The sequence below is a fragment of the Podarcis tiliguerta genome (genome assembly GCF_965153285.1).
Source record: "Podarcis tiliguerta genome assembly, chromosome: 6".
NCBI lineage: Eukaryota > Metazoa > Chordata > Lepidosauria > Squamata > Lacertidae > Podarcis > Podarcis tiliguerta.
Genome location: NC_139539.1, coordinates 71,516,241 through 71,531,026, shown reverse-complemented (window position 1 = coordinate 71,531,026; position 14,786 = coordinate 71,516,241). Strand labels below are relative to the sequence as shown.

The 14,786-nt window shown below is 42.7% G+C and overlaps 2 protein-coding genes across 6 annotated transcripts in view; one reads left to right on the top strand and one right to left on the bottom strand.

Annotated features, from left to right (window-relative positions):
• Positions 1 to 1,951, top strand: part of PALMD (palmdelphin) — a 57,216-nt gene extending 55,265 nt beyond the window's left edge. Inside the window, exon 9 of the mRNA XM_083444941.1 lies at positions 1,649 to 1,951. Coding sequence (XP_083301067.1) covers positions 1,649 to 1,692 — 44 coding nt within the window. The 3' untranslated portion in view covers positions 1,693 to 1,951. The remainder of the gene's footprint in view (positions 1 to 1,648) is intronic.
• Positions 1,952 to 4,033: 2,082 nt separating this feature from the next.
• LOC310679532 (ferric-chelate reductase 1-like) overlaps positions 4,034 to 14,786 on the bottom strand; it is a 37,589-nt gene continuing 26,836 nt past the window's right edge. For all 5 annotated transcript variants that reach the window (XM_083444917.1, XM_083444914.1, XM_083444913.1 and 2 more), the window contains exons 8-16: positions 13,760 to 13,907; positions 12,811 to 12,927; positions 11,918 to 12,033; positions 11,549 to 11,635; positions 9,384 to 9,481; positions 9,054 to 9,112; positions 8,086 to 8,229; positions 6,773 to 6,834; positions 4,034 to 5,672 (exon numbers count right to left, since the gene is read on the bottom strand). In XM_083444917.1, the coding sequence (XP_083301043.1) occupies positions 5,580 to 5,672; positions 6,773 to 6,834; positions 8,086 to 8,229; positions 9,054 to 9,112; positions 9,384 to 9,481; positions 11,549 to 11,635; positions 11,918 to 12,033; positions 12,811 to 12,927; positions 13,760 to 13,907 (924 nt within the window). In that variant the 3' untranslated portion in view covers positions 4,034 to 5,579. The remainder of the gene's footprint in view (positions 5,673 to 6,772; positions 6,835 to 8,085; positions 8,230 to 9,053; positions 9,113 to 9,383; positions 9,482 to 11,548; positions 11,636 to 11,917; positions 12,034 to 12,810; positions 12,928 to 13,759; positions 13,908 to 14,786) is intronic.

The window sequence follows — 14,786 nt, the reverse complement described above, 5'->3', positions numbered from 1 at the left end:
ACTGCCGACCTTCTGATCGGCAAGCCCTAGGCTCTGTGGTTTAACCCACAGCGCCACTTCAATATAAATGGATTTAGCACCCAACAGATTTATTTCAATGGGCTTTGAACTTCGGCAGGCCTGCACATGTATTGAAGCCTGCCGGTCTGTTTTACAAACTTCCCCCTCTTCGCTCCATCTTTGTTTTCAAGGCAGTTGACAAAAACAGAACATTAATCAAGCCACAGATGAGCCACCATACATGACATTGTGTTGTGTTATGGGGTCATGAGTCCTGCCTGTTTTATATCCTCCAGCTTAAATGGCATTTGCAGAGCCAGCTTTTCGTGATCTCTTTGTGTTAAAATTTTGGAACGCATTGCAGCACATTCAGCTCAGGCGCTCACCACCTGCAAATAGTAGCCCTCCAAATATGAGTTCCATAGCAGAATAATGGAATTCATATTAATCTAAGGTAGCCTGGAGCACACTGTTCCCTGACTGCAGAACTTGTCCCTACTGCTGAAGCCAAGTAGTTCTTCTTGCTGCTTTGGTCCTCTTCCCATGCATTGTTACTGTGCCCTGCCACATACGGAGTAAGCAGAGAATGCTAGGAAATGAGTAATTTTCCCAAACAGTCTCCTAATTATCCTGCTTGCCCCCCAAAGAAAACAAAGCCAGGAAGACCAGCTGTAGGGCAAGGTAGCAAACAAAGAGCTGCTTGTGAGAGGGGAATAGAGGCGTTCTCAGATCTATTTTATTTACTTGTTCCTTGTCAAAACCCATCTTACGAAAAGCCCTGAAGTCAGTGCCACCCTGCCATGTCAGAAGGCCCAGTAGTCCAGAGAAGCATTCCTGGATGCCTTTCGCATTGGAGGAAGGGAGCGCTTAAAAATCTAAACAAAAGGGGTAGCCTTTGTAACTGTGTGTGTGTGTGTGTGTGTGTGTGTGTGTCGGATAAGAGTTTCGTACCAAGGAAGGAAAAGAGGCACAAGTGTCAACAGGCCAGAATGGAAATGGTGGCGCCTCCTGCAGTTTAGTCCATGAACTTTCTAGCCTTCAAACATTTTCAAACCCAACTCCTTGCACCTGATTCTGGTTCTAGACTGTGGAGTTTTGATTTTTTTATTAAAGTAGATCCTACAAGGCCCAACGTGTAGTTAGTGAACAAAGGCCTTATGGAAACATTTCCTGGCTTAAAAAACACAGCAAGGTCACTCTTTTTCTTGACTTGCAATGAAGTTGGCTTGGTGGGCAAATGCCTTAAAATGCAGTATTTCATAAGAAATGGCAAGATACATATGAATCTAGCATTGTGCATGCATCACTTCCCAAACCAGTGGCGGGAGCGCACTGCTTTCAGAGTGAACAGAATTCTCAACTGAGAAATTAAAAGGCATATTGTTTACTGTCAAGTGTCCAGCAGGTTAGAGAGCAGATCAATGACCACTTTGTCAGCCATGCAAGATATTTTAGTGCCCATTCTTCCTTCACCTGCCATCTATGCTGTTGTCTCTCTGCACCTTAATAACTTCTGATTTTTAACTCTACTAAAACAATGCTGTCTTGGACCTAACCATTTGAGGTAAGTGTAGTTCTCTTTAAAAGTTAGATTCAGAAGTGGGATAACGCAAGGAATTTGTGACTTTTTTATTTATTTATGTTGCAGCTCTGAGAATGAGAATGGCAAAACTGGGCAAAAAAGTCATTTAGGAGCTGCAGTGGTATAAATACTAAGTATCTGCTGGTGTGATGTGAAGCAGAAGAAGAGCTTTCTACACTTCGGGCTTTGACGGCTTTCGCCTATCCGAAAGAAGCATACATAAGAATAATGGCACCCTGCAGGAAAGTGAATGGACCGCAAGTTGTGCTTCCAGCTACTCAACCCAATCCATATGAATTTAACTTCAAGTGCCTTCAAAAATTTCTGATAACAAATGGGACATTTCTAATAAATGCTATGACTATGTAACTGGAAGCTAAGAGCCAGTATCTTTAACAAGGCTGCACCCATAAGAGTCCCATTTATTGAGTGAGAGTTGGCTGTTTCCTATTCAGATCATTCTCTAAACCCAACCACACAAGCAAGAATATATCTTCCTATTCTTACCAATTGTGGATGGAGTGTCACAGCTCATGATTTGTACATTTCCATAAATCACGAGATCTGAAGTGGGACTATGACACTTCAGGATGTTTACTACTACCCAAACCCAACATCTTCCCTAGAGATTATCTCCATGTGTTCTTTTGGTTCTTGTTAAGGAAACTCCTGGCAAGGTGAACTACATACTCTAACCAACAGCTTTTGCCAGGCCTCATTCATCTCCGACAGGGCGACTAGGGGTGCCGGAAGATAGATTTCTACTTCTGACAGTAGCAGGGCCAGTTCTCTGAACTACAAATAGCCTTGACCTATGTACAATCCCGGGATACGGGTGGCGCTGTGGGTTAAACCACAGAGCCTAGGACTTGCCAATCAGAATGTCAGCGGTTCAAATCCCTGTGACGGGCTGAGCTCCCGTTGCTTGGTCCCTGCTCCTGCTAACCTAGCAGTTCGAAAGCACGTCAAAGTGCAAGTAGATAAATAGGTACCACTCCAGCGGGAAGGTAAACGGCGTTGCCGTGCGCTGCTCTGGTTTGCCAGAAGTGGCTTAGTCTTGCTGGCCACATGACCCAGAAGCTGTACGCCGGCTCCCTCGGCCAATAAAGCGAGATGAGCACCACTACCCCAGAGTCGGCCACAACTGGACCTAATGGTCAGTTCACCAGCCTGCCAGCTGTGGATCACGGAAATGGCAAGAGCAGAGACTTTAGAAAGATATTTATATGGTTAACAGTACTTGCCCAAGTGTGTTTGCAGCTTCAAAAGTGAAGGCATCATGCATATGTAAAACAACTACTAGAGATGGAAAGCGCTGCCACTCTCTGCTAATGCACTCATACTCAATGCATCCTGCATTGTGTCAACCCCATTGCATTTCCTCATTCAGAATTGGGGCGGGGGGAGGTCAAAAGTCTGTTATGGGGTGGGTGGGAGAGAGACCGACAAGCAGGGTTTAAGGTGGTTTTTTTCCACCATCTTATGCTTACATCCATCTGTCACTTTTCCACTCCATAGTTACAGACTCCCACTGACCTAGGAATAAGCCCCATTGAATTCAATAGGATTTACTGCTGCATAGTCATGGTTAGGATTGTGCCGTTAGCCACTTCAGATTAGACAGCGCTTCCCCGCACCACTATGGTCATTTTTCCTCCAGCGCCTCTGCTAAACACATTTTCAGACTGGTAGAGGTCTACGTGGCCAAAGTTCTCAAGAAGTTAAGAAAAATAAAAATCACAACAAATCGTGCTCCAGCATAAGGATTTGCTAGAAGGAAAGTTCTCTGATTCAGGTCATAGCTATCTGCTGCACAAGAACTCAGCCTGGGCCACAAACAGGACAGAGAACAGAATGGGCAAGACTTGCTGATATGGAGAATTTCTGGAGACAACAGGCTGAAGTATGTGTACAAAAAAATATTTAAAAGAGTTGAAATTTTGTTTGGGCATTGTGCTTTCAAAGCACAGATTTCTATTCTGATAAACATTGAGATTTGTGCTTGTGGGCTGTTTCATTTCTTTGAGTTGGCAACCATTTAAACTTAACCATGATTAAACTCTGAGCAAGAGCACCCCACAGTGTTTCAGCAGTAGAAGTGACAGTCCCAGTGGCTCGGCTGTGCATCCAAGAGTTTTATATGAAAATGCCAAGTTCAGCAAGACTGCATCTTCCCTACAAACAGGTCAAAGACAATGAGAGAGAGAGAGAGAGAGAGAGAGAGAGAGAGAGAGAGAGAGATTTGGCAAGCAGATTAGCCTGCTAGAATGCATAAATAATACATATAGTTATGGCGAGAGGCCAGGGGTTCTCTTTAATTGCCCATTTCATTAACTTTCAGACAGTGATTCAGGGACACCTGAAAATACAAGTCCATGTGTGGATGGCACTTGCCTCTGGACAAACTGAGATGGCTTCTTCATATAAGTATCAAGAAAAAAGTACACAGAGTACACAAAGCAACTCTTTTAATTTATGCAATTCACACTCTCATAATAGGATAAAAAAATGAAGCACTGGAATGTAATGCACAACTATAAAATCAGTGCAGATGGTCTCACACTTGATTTGTGCAGGGTGTAGCAGGCAGGGGAAGCAAGGAAAGGGTCAAGGGGACAGGGAGTAAGAAATCCAGTTATTTCAATCCAGTGTGGAAGACAACATGAACCACAATGGGTGGAATCCAATTGCATCCTTTTGCCCGTGGGAAGAGCTTTTCATCTAGCAGCAGCCTTTGCAAATGGATGAGGACAGATTATTTTTGCTCATCCTGCACCTCTACCTCCCACCGGCAGCATCTTCCATGCTATTCTTGAGGGACCCACACCATCTAGAGTAGGAAAGTGATGCATTGTCAAAAAATCACCCACCTGCCTCTGCTGTTTGCAGTGACATCCAATGGATAATTGGATTTCACCCAGAGACTGCAGGTTGACAGTTTTTTTCATACACACACATATTTATATATATATATGTGCCAATCATTCTTTAAACAAATGTTGGCGCTAGTTCTAGAGAGCTTTCTGGTACAGCTACTAGTTACCTGTTAAAGAAACTCAGAGTGAGGGGAGAGATGTAATCTACAAGAACACTGGTTGTTTCAAAGGAGAAGGGGAAGTTAGATCTCCACCAGAGCTGTTTCCCCCCCCCCCACCCTTAACACCATATAGTCTTCCAACAGAGCTACAAATCCAAGACATTTGTGTCAAACACAATCCTTGGGATCTCCAATGCCTGAAATAAGTTACTCCAAATGATATCTGGCCCCTAACTGGCTTCCATTCTTGTTCTCTCTCAACTCACAAAATTGTTTCCAAATATAACTGCTGAAATCCCTATGGATGAGGCATCCTTAAAAACTAATACCTTGCAGTCTGTAATCCAGCCTTTAGTGGTAGACCATTATTCTTCATCACACTGAGACAATGACTATCTGCATCCACCCTCAGGTTAGAAGCAGGCTGGGGAGAGGGATGTGTAGACCTTTAACCATCCTCTAGCTAGCCTATAGATAGACCATGAGCATATGGAGCTCCTATGTCATAATGGTGGTGGTTGCAGGTGGAGACTAGCTAGGAATAACATGAACACGTTGACCTATTAGATGGACGGACGGACAGCTGATCAAGTGCAATGGCAGGCAGTCCATTTCAAATCAATGGCAACCCTGGAACAAGAAAGGCCAACTTCTCAAATGGAAGCTCTCCCTTGAGCCTTGAAGAGACCAATGAATCTACAGGATCCAGATAAACAAATGTTGAAGGGAGGGGTTTAGTCATGCTGGAGACCAAGGCAGTTCTGACCAGGTTGGGACAACGTATTTGCCAAGAAAAGTCTCATTCTGCCCTGCAACGGCTGTATAACGAGGACCAGGTTTCTTAAATCCCAAATTGGCAGTGTTTACGTTACAGATCGTCCTTCTGCTATGAACTTCAGCAAGACACGTCTCCAACAGTTCTAATGCAAGCTCTTCGGAGTATTAAAGTCTTCTTCTTTGTCATACTTTTACAATTGCTGTCAGGAAGGTGATGAGAAATGCCACATTGCCACTAATGTAGATGAACAGCACTGTCTTTTTAAATGTATGCCCCTGTAAAGAGAGAAAGGGAAACACTGGGAATGCAACCATTTGTGAAAATGCTGAGTCAGTTCAGAAAAAAAAGGCATGTGCCTACCAGTCTAGCCTTCTCCAGCATGGTGCCCTGGCAAAAATAAGGAGTGGAGAGGATATACGGCAGTTATGTGAAAACCATAGCTGTCAACGTTTCCCTTTTCTTAAGGAAAATTCCCTTATTCCGAATAGGATTCCTCACAAGAAAAGGAAAAAGTTGACAGCTATGGTGAAAACTCTGGCCCATCAGATGCCAACTTCCATCAGCCCTAGCCAGCAAAGCCAATGGTCAGGTGTAGGGGTAGACAACATTTCCAGTTGTCTCAGTTTCTCATTTTTCCACTCTAAAATTGTCCCTATTTGGCAGAAATTTGATTTTTTATATATATATTTTTTAAAAACCCTCATGAAAATTTATCAAAATCTTAGTAGGACTTTCTCCTAATAAACACATTTTTATATGAAGGTTTGACTAACTTACACATTTTTGCAAGCAATTTCCCTTAATATCATTTATTTTTCTTTGTTATTTCACTAACATATTCATTTTTACACACACCTTCCCCCAGTCTATGTATTTCTGTAAAACATTGTTTGGTTGGGGAACTAAAACACAAAATTTGGATAAGTGTGAATTTCAATGGATAACTCTGTTGTGGTTCACACACTGCTTCAGAAAGTGAACTGGACTTCGGCTTTAAATGTGAACTGGATCTAACTCAGGAATAATGGGAATTGTGGACTGGCAACATCTGAAAGGGCCACAGGTTAGGAAAGGCTGCTCTGGAATGTACCACTACAGGATACAAATGGGGGGGGGACAACATTCCAAACGCTTCCCCATTGAAAGAGAAACCCCCTGCACATGATACATCAAGGAGATGGGAATGGAAGAAGGAAGCATGTGCACAAGGCTAGCCACCTTTTGCATTAGCTTGCTTTTCGCTTAAAAGCACATAGGAGCATTCAAATGAGCTAGCCTTACACCCCGAAAGTAGTATAGTTCTTAGGAGGCAGCTCCATGCTCAGAAAAAATATATATGCCTATATTTATCCTCTCGCATGCATTCTATGCTTACCTGTGCCTCTGCCGTTGTAATGGACTGCAGAATCTGTATCCTGTCGTCTTCCAACACTTGAACTGCAAAATAAAAATTTCACGGTTGATTTTTATTTAGCCTGAAGCCATCAAAGCAGTGTAGAAGATAAAAATATATAATCCCCCCAAATGCAAATTCTAAAATTAAAACCGTGCCTACAGATCTAGATCAGAGCTACACTCTACCCTTTATGTTTCTGGTCATTTACCAGATTATCTTAAAAGACACCAGACACAATCCAGTGGACACAATAGATCTTTAAGCAGCCCTGTTTTAGATTGTGCCTGTAGAGAGCCAGTGTGGTGTAGTGGTTAAGAGCGGTAGTCTCCTAATCTGGTGAACCGGGTTCGCTTCCCCACTCCTCCACATGCAGCTGCTGGGTGACCTTGGGCCAGTCACACTTCTGTGAAGTCTCTCAGCCCCAGAGTGTTTGTTGTGGGGGAGGAAGGGAAAGGAGAATGTTAGCCGCTTTGAGACTCCTTAAAGGGAGTGAAAGGCGGGATATCAAATCCAAACTCTTCCTCTTCTTCTTCTTCATCCACCAGTTCAAAATAAAGGGGGTGCGGCTTGTTCATTTGAGATGAAGACACTGTTTGAAATGAGCACCTTCTGATGGAGAAGTGGGGATGTTGTCCTTGACATGGTTCCATTCTGGAACACACTTTACTTATTCTAGTACAAGAGACTCTACAGGAGGTGTGCGGAAGCTGTGACACTCCATTGGCCATGCTGGCTGAGATTGATGGAAGTTGGGAGTCCAACAATAGCTGGAAGGCCACAAGCTGGGAAAGGCCGTCCAATGGAAGACACAAGAGGGCAGGGGAGAGAAGTGTGGACAGAGATTTCCATTTGGTCCCAGGAGAACAGAGCTCAAATGCCTGCTTATCCATGGGCTCCCCTGGTGTCAGGAGCATTTACCATCTCAGCCTCAGAACCTGATCCATAAAGTAAATCAATCAGCAGTTCTTTGCCCTTCAAACCCATCTCTCTTCAAACTGATAAGCAAAGGAGGTATGCGATGGGCTAGTTTCGATATGCATCCCTCCTGCCACATTATTGCTCCTGAATAAAAATTACTTTATCAGGTATATCATGTTACATTTCTCCACTCAAATATGTACCTGGGGCTTTCACAGCAATTGTGAAAACTGCAGGGGGAGACAGCAAATAAGGATAATGCAAACAGGTATTTAGACAGTGTAAAGCTATCTCTTTCATGAGCCAGGATATCTGCCTCTTCTTGCAGCTGCATTGCGTTCAATGCAAGCTAAAGTAGAGATTGGTCACAGTACCTTTGTGAATGAGGCAGTAGCCATGTATCTCTAGGAGAACATCGGTGCCAACATGCCAAGCTACAAATCCCATCATCGTATATGTATCCCATGGATCTGGAAGGTTGAGAGCTGGCAAGTCCATTCCGAGGAATATTACCACCACTAAAGGACAGGGCCAGGTTTACAAAACAGAGAGTAAGCAAAATTAGATCAAGTAATTTCAACTGGCAGTGCTCTACTGCAACTTGTTGCTGCAATGTGGTTAGCAACAAAATACATGATAAAAATACAACCCAGAGTCCCACATAATTACAGGCTACCTGCTCACTTGTATAAAGCAAGAGATTCCATACCCTCTGTGGTTTCCAATGTACAGACACTAAGGCTTCCTCCAGAACATCAGCATTTTGTAGAAGTCATTCAAGTGACCACTGAATTTTATATTTGTGGATTTAAAGCATTGTGGACCCATAACAACACATTTTTTATTTTATTTTTTAATTGACTCTTTGCAGTTTGGAAATGACAGGGAAATGCACTGACAAATGTCGGATGAACAAATGACTAATGGGAAGATGTAAGCAAATCAGAACAAGTGTCCAATAAAGACCAGACATAGGTAAACTTTGGACAAGCAAGTCGGGATGAATACCCAACAAACAGGCTATCTAGAGGAGCTTTAAGCCTTCAGACACAATGTTTAGCAGTTGTAGTCTATGCACTCCCAGTGATGGTCAGATTGTGGTCACGGAACAACGTGCATTTATTTGATATTGCATGTGAAACCGAAAGCAATTTCAAGTAGTCAGCAGGATAGAAGAGTGAAGTTCCCGCTTGTGGCAAAATGCAAGATCTGCAAGCACTGGACTGCCACTTGTAGAAAGCCACACAAATTAACTTAAGAAAAGCACAATCAATACCCATTGTTCCTAGCCATCTTACAAAGTCAACATTTTAGATAAGGCTAGAATGAATTATTCACTCACCTGCTAATATTCTAGCAGTTGTGCCCGTGCTCCAGTGTAACCAGTTGAAGATTTCTCTTCTGTTCCCAAAGAAAAAGGAAAGGAAAGTCAGTGTTTGATTCCAAACACCATCAGTGCCCAGGATGTGAAAAGAGAAAGACGATGATTACATCATTAGGGTTGCTGTAACTGGAGTTTGCAAACTTGGTAGTTGCAAATTTCTGGAAGAGGTCTGGGGTTTCCATACCCATTAACCACAGGATCATTGCCCTTTAAAACTCTTGACCCGGCTGGTAATTTCCTCGCACTCTCATTGGAATATATTTATGTAACTTGAGCATGCAAGAGTACCTTGGTGCTTGAGGTGGAGGTCTGAAGCCTGCCATAATGGGCTGAAAGATTGCCAGTGCCATCACCGTACAGCCAAGATATGGATGGAATCCTGCTTGCTGTATAAAAGATAGGTTTGGTTATGAACAACCCTCCAACAATGCTTTTTTGACAAAGACCACACTTCACAGCAGGATATAGTCATTGCGTGGATATGCTATGCAAGTTCTTGAATACAGTGGTATGTTGGTCCTCAAATGCCTTGGTACTCAAACAGCTTGGAACCCAAATACTGTAAACCCAGAAGTAAGTGTTCTGGTTTAAGAACTTTTTTCAGAAGCCGTAACATTTCAGAATGTTACGCTTCCGATTTGAGTGCCACACTTCCATTTTGAGTGTTATGCTGAAGTCTATCTGTTTTTGCTATTTATTTTGCATTTTTGTTTTTGCGGCTCTTTCTTTTTGTTTTTGTGACTGCGTGGAACCCAGTTCAGCTACTGATTGTGTTACTGCAGTACATTGTTGATTACTTTCATTTTATGGATCAATGGCCTTGTTGGATAGTAAAACAGATTAATCCATTTTGCGTTACTTTCTATGGGAAAGCGCACCTTGGATTTGGAACGCTTTGGTTTTGGTACTGACTTTCAGAACAGATTAAGTTTGAGAACCAAGGTACTACTGTACTTAAGGGACCGTTTCCCATGTTTAGAAAGCCAGAATTGGGAGAACACTTTTATTTTATTTTTTAAGAGAAGTACCATTATTTACCAAGTATCAAATAGAAGCACACAAATGCACAAAGACTCCAGAACAAAGAAAAGGCCCCAAAGCTACTAGGAGATGGCATAATAATTCTCTCATTGTGGAGCAAATTCAGAAGACAATTGTGCTATTGTATTAGGGTGCATTCCTAACCTTCTTTGGACCAGGTTTTGGGGAGGGGTGGATGAAGGCTGGCGCAGCAATTTACTCCTTCACACACACACACACACACACACACACACACACACACCTTCCACCCCAGCAATGGGGCTGCTAGTATGGTTGTGGCTTCGCTACTCCATCCTGCCCCACCAATCCCCAGGGCATCGGACTTAAAGCATATTAGACACAATAACAGACAAGTCCCCAGATTTTTGAATCGTTAATTGTTTTCCAAAATTATCACATACTGAGCTGGAAGTGTCCAGGTACCATCAATCATTAGCTTTCTCCTCTCTCAAGGTAGCCATGAATATTAGCAGACAAGATAATGACTCCCAAACATATACATCCAAGCATCCCAGCCGCCCCAAGACTTCTGGCACTGAATTAATTGTTTGTTTGTTTGTTTGTTTGTTTGTTTCAACCATCACAGCCATATCAACCACTGAAAAAAAGGAACACACATCCTATAAAATACAGTGTACCTCGGGTTACGAACAGTCCTGCTTACGAACTCCACAAACCCAGAAGTAGCTATCCCGGGTTGCGAATTTTGCCCCGGAATATGAACGCAATCTGCTTCCAGGGCCGCAGGAGGCCTATGTAGGGAATGCACACCTCAGGTTAAGAACGCTTCGGGTTAAGAACAGACTTCCGGAACGAATTAAGTTTGTAACCCGAGGTACCACTGTATATACATAGATACAACATTAAAACACAATTTATTTTTCATTCCCAATTAAATCCTCACTGAACATTCTCCTCAATTTTTGGGCACCAACTGCAAATATCGCAACTTTGTCACAAGTTTGCCAAGTCCAGACGGTAAATACAGTGGTACCTCAGGTTACATACACTTCAGGTTACAGACTCCGCTAACCTAGAAATAGTACCCCGGGTTAAGAACTTTGCTTCAGGATGAGAACAGAAATCGTGTTCCGGCGGCACGGAGGCAGCTGGAGGCCCCATTAGCTAAAGTGGTGCTTCAGGTTAAGAACAGTTTCAGGTTAAGAACGGACCTCCGGAACGAATTAAGTACTTAACCAGAGGTACCACTGTACAGGATATTTCACTTGGTCATCCACATCAGGTATCTTACATAACAAATCAAGAACAAACTTAGCTCTCGGTTCTGAACTTTGTGACTCTTTTATAGGTAACGGGAAAGAACAGTGTCAGAACACAAAATTTTTAACATAGCCACACATGGGGAGTTACACTGTTGAATAAAAGCATCAAGCTTATGTAATGTCACTTACATCGCTCCAGCCTCCCCGGTATAAGAATGGAAGAATGAAAGATGCACCTGTAAGCAGCACTGTCATCACCATTAGGGCACGATGGACCTATGGATAAAAAGTTAGGTATTTTAAAGAAAATAGCTTAGTTCAATAGAAGCCAGAGACTCATTCTTATGCAAAATTCTAGTAACAAGGAACATGGTGGCAGAAAATCAATCTGTTTAGAATAAAGATGGAACCTATGCTCTTAAGGAATACACAAAAGGTTTTGAGGGAAATCTTGCAGAGCGTTGGATTGCAGGACCTTAGAGATGCCTTCCAACTATTATGATTCCTAGCAGATCACTTGAATAGAGACAATGGCCATCTTCTGGCTTTTCCTCCCACCTGAAACCAGATCTCTTCTCCAAACAGCAATGAATTAGGCCAGACAGGCTTGAAGAATCGGGCAACGATCACACCAATGCTAACGGTGGTCATCCATGCAACGAACATTAATGCACCTGAAAAAGGAAGACACAAAAGGTTCTTGCAAAGAACTATAAGTTGCAAAGTAGCCACAATTTAAAAATCAAATCAAAGTTCACTTTTATGGCTTCAGACATTCAAAGACTGCTTTTTGAGCCATTATGGTTTCTTTCATCCCCAGCCTGAAATATCAGAAGCTGTTCTTGCACTGCTTCCTATAAAGATGGTGTTATGTACTGAGTTGAATAGGATCCAAACTGCAGCAGTCTGATTGGTCCTAGAACAATAGGATTCAGAATGCAGCAGTCTGATTGGTCCTAGAACAATAGGATTCAGAATGCAGCAGTCTGATTGGTCCACAGGAGCCACCCAATCCAGCTCCAGGTGGAAGTGAATCCACAACCTGATTGGCCTACAGGAGAATCCCGGAATTAGCCAATCACATGGGACCCATTGTGTAAATAATGTATATAAGGCAGACATTCTGGGGGAACTTCCATTCTTCCTCACCACTATGAGCTGAATAAAGAGAATGAAATCCACTCTCAACTCCAAGTATATTTCAGATGGTATGAAAGTTTGCACACCTTCTTCCTCTGAGAAGCTTTCGTGTAGAAAACACAGGATGTTGTCTATAAGAGGTCCCATCCAGTGCATTCTGTCGTCCCCCCTAGCATCCCATACAGAACTGCAAGACTTTGAAAGTTCACCTGTTACAGATGCTGCAAGAAGACCCCGCCACCCCAGCTACAAGTCACTGGACCACAGGAGACCTATCCCATCCTTGCACATGAAACAGAGCATTAGCTTGCCATGGATCTTGATGAGAAGAGGGGAGCGGGATCCTCCAATATCCTTTGCCGGTCCTGTAACGTTAAACTTTCCGTCTGTGATCAGAGGCTGCCTGTAGTGTTTATGGATCATACCTCCTGCGCAAGAGATGAAGAACGGATGACACGTTAATGGCAAAGGAAGGGTGGGGAGAATTATCTGCACCCTGCAAGGAACAGGGACTGCAAGGTAGGTTTGGCTAAGAGGTTAGTGATTGGCTCAAGATCACCCAGTGAGCTTTGCAGCAAAGTAAGGATTTGAATCTATGTTGGTGGACCTGTAAAAGGGTAAAAAGAGTATTGGGAAATAATTTATAATGAATTGAGAAAAAAATGTTTGAAAGTACTTTTCAAAAAACAAAACCCAGAATCCTTTGGGGGGGGGAGATAATTCAGATGGAAATTCCCAGGTGTCAAAAAAGGCTATTTATGTATGCCACTACTGTGACCCGTGTTTTGTTAGCCGCAAAATGAAAAATGAGCGAGCTCCCATCTAAAGAAGAATGGCAACTCAAACGGATGGAATATGCACAGCTTGCGGGTCTAACATGTAGAATATGAGAACAAGAAGAACATACATTTAAAGAAGATTGGAAAATGTTTGCTGAATATATGGGGAAAACTGTGTACACTTGAAAACATTGGCAGCATTAAGATAATTTCAGCAGTGTAAACAAGTCTTGCTGGATGTATTAATGGAATACTGAATGGTTTAGTTTATGTAAAATATGCAGGGATTTACGATATGCAGATTGAACCATGGAAAGAGAAGAAGGGAAGTCATTGCTATTCTAAGGTTTAATTAATAAAAATTACACACACGGATTTGACTCCAAGTCACTCCAGGAGGCCTCCATTATCTAACCACAGTCCATAGCCAGTAAAGGAACCTTAAGGATTTTTGTCACTTTTCTTTCAGTTCCAAACTTACCTTCACTGACTTCCCCATCTGCCATAAATATATAGTAGTTTGCATCAAGATTAAACCTCCCTTGAAGAGCAGGAAAGTGAATTCTCCTTCTGAAAGAACACTGAATAAGGCCGTCAGCCAGCCTCCATGACATTTCATCCAGAGCAGGCTGTGGGGAAAATAAATCAATGCCAATTTAACATTTCTGTCTCTCAAGCTGAATGACCACAAATATAGCTTTCTTTCTTTTTTACATGCCTAGTGCTGCCATCGAAAGCTTACAGGCAACCGGGTTTATCAGAACAAACATTCCTGATCATGGGCGTGGCAAGGATTTTTGTCACGGGGGGCAGAACATCAGTTTGCTATGTATTTTTATTGATTGGGGGAGCAAGCTGCCCCTCCCTGCCTCCTCCTTGGCTATGGCCCATGTTCCTGATCCAAACTGGCTGGCTTTTAGGAAGCAACCACAGTGCGTTTGAGACAACCAATGTATTTCTAATGCTAAATTTGGTGTACCTACACAGTGATTTCTCAACATCACCCTACCAAGACCCATGGGGAACAAAGGCAATTATGAAAGCTCAGAGTCCACTATACCCATGCTCTGTGGGCAAGAAACTCTTATATTGGAGTGGATGAGTTGAAAAATGTTTATTCAGATGAAGAATCGGAAGTTCCTTAGTTTCTTAACTTTTCTTTCTTTCTTTCTTCCTTCCTTCACCTTTGCATCAATGTTTTTATTTTACTCAGATTAACGTTTCAGTTTGGACAGAAAAAATATCTGATAATAATCTTTGTATCTCTCTTTATAAAATCTAGTAAAAAATTATTTCAAAAAAAGAGAGGAACTCTTTGCAAGCAAAGAGAAGGGGAAAAGCCCCCAAGAGCCACACACACGCTCCATGCGCTCTTTAAAGGGTTACGAACCCTTTAAAGGGAGCGCGGCTCTTGGGGGAGCCTTCCTCCCGCTGCCAGGGAGACGCTGCACACGGCTCTCCCAGAAGCCAGAACAGCAAGTGGCTATCCCAGAAGCCAGATCCCTCTG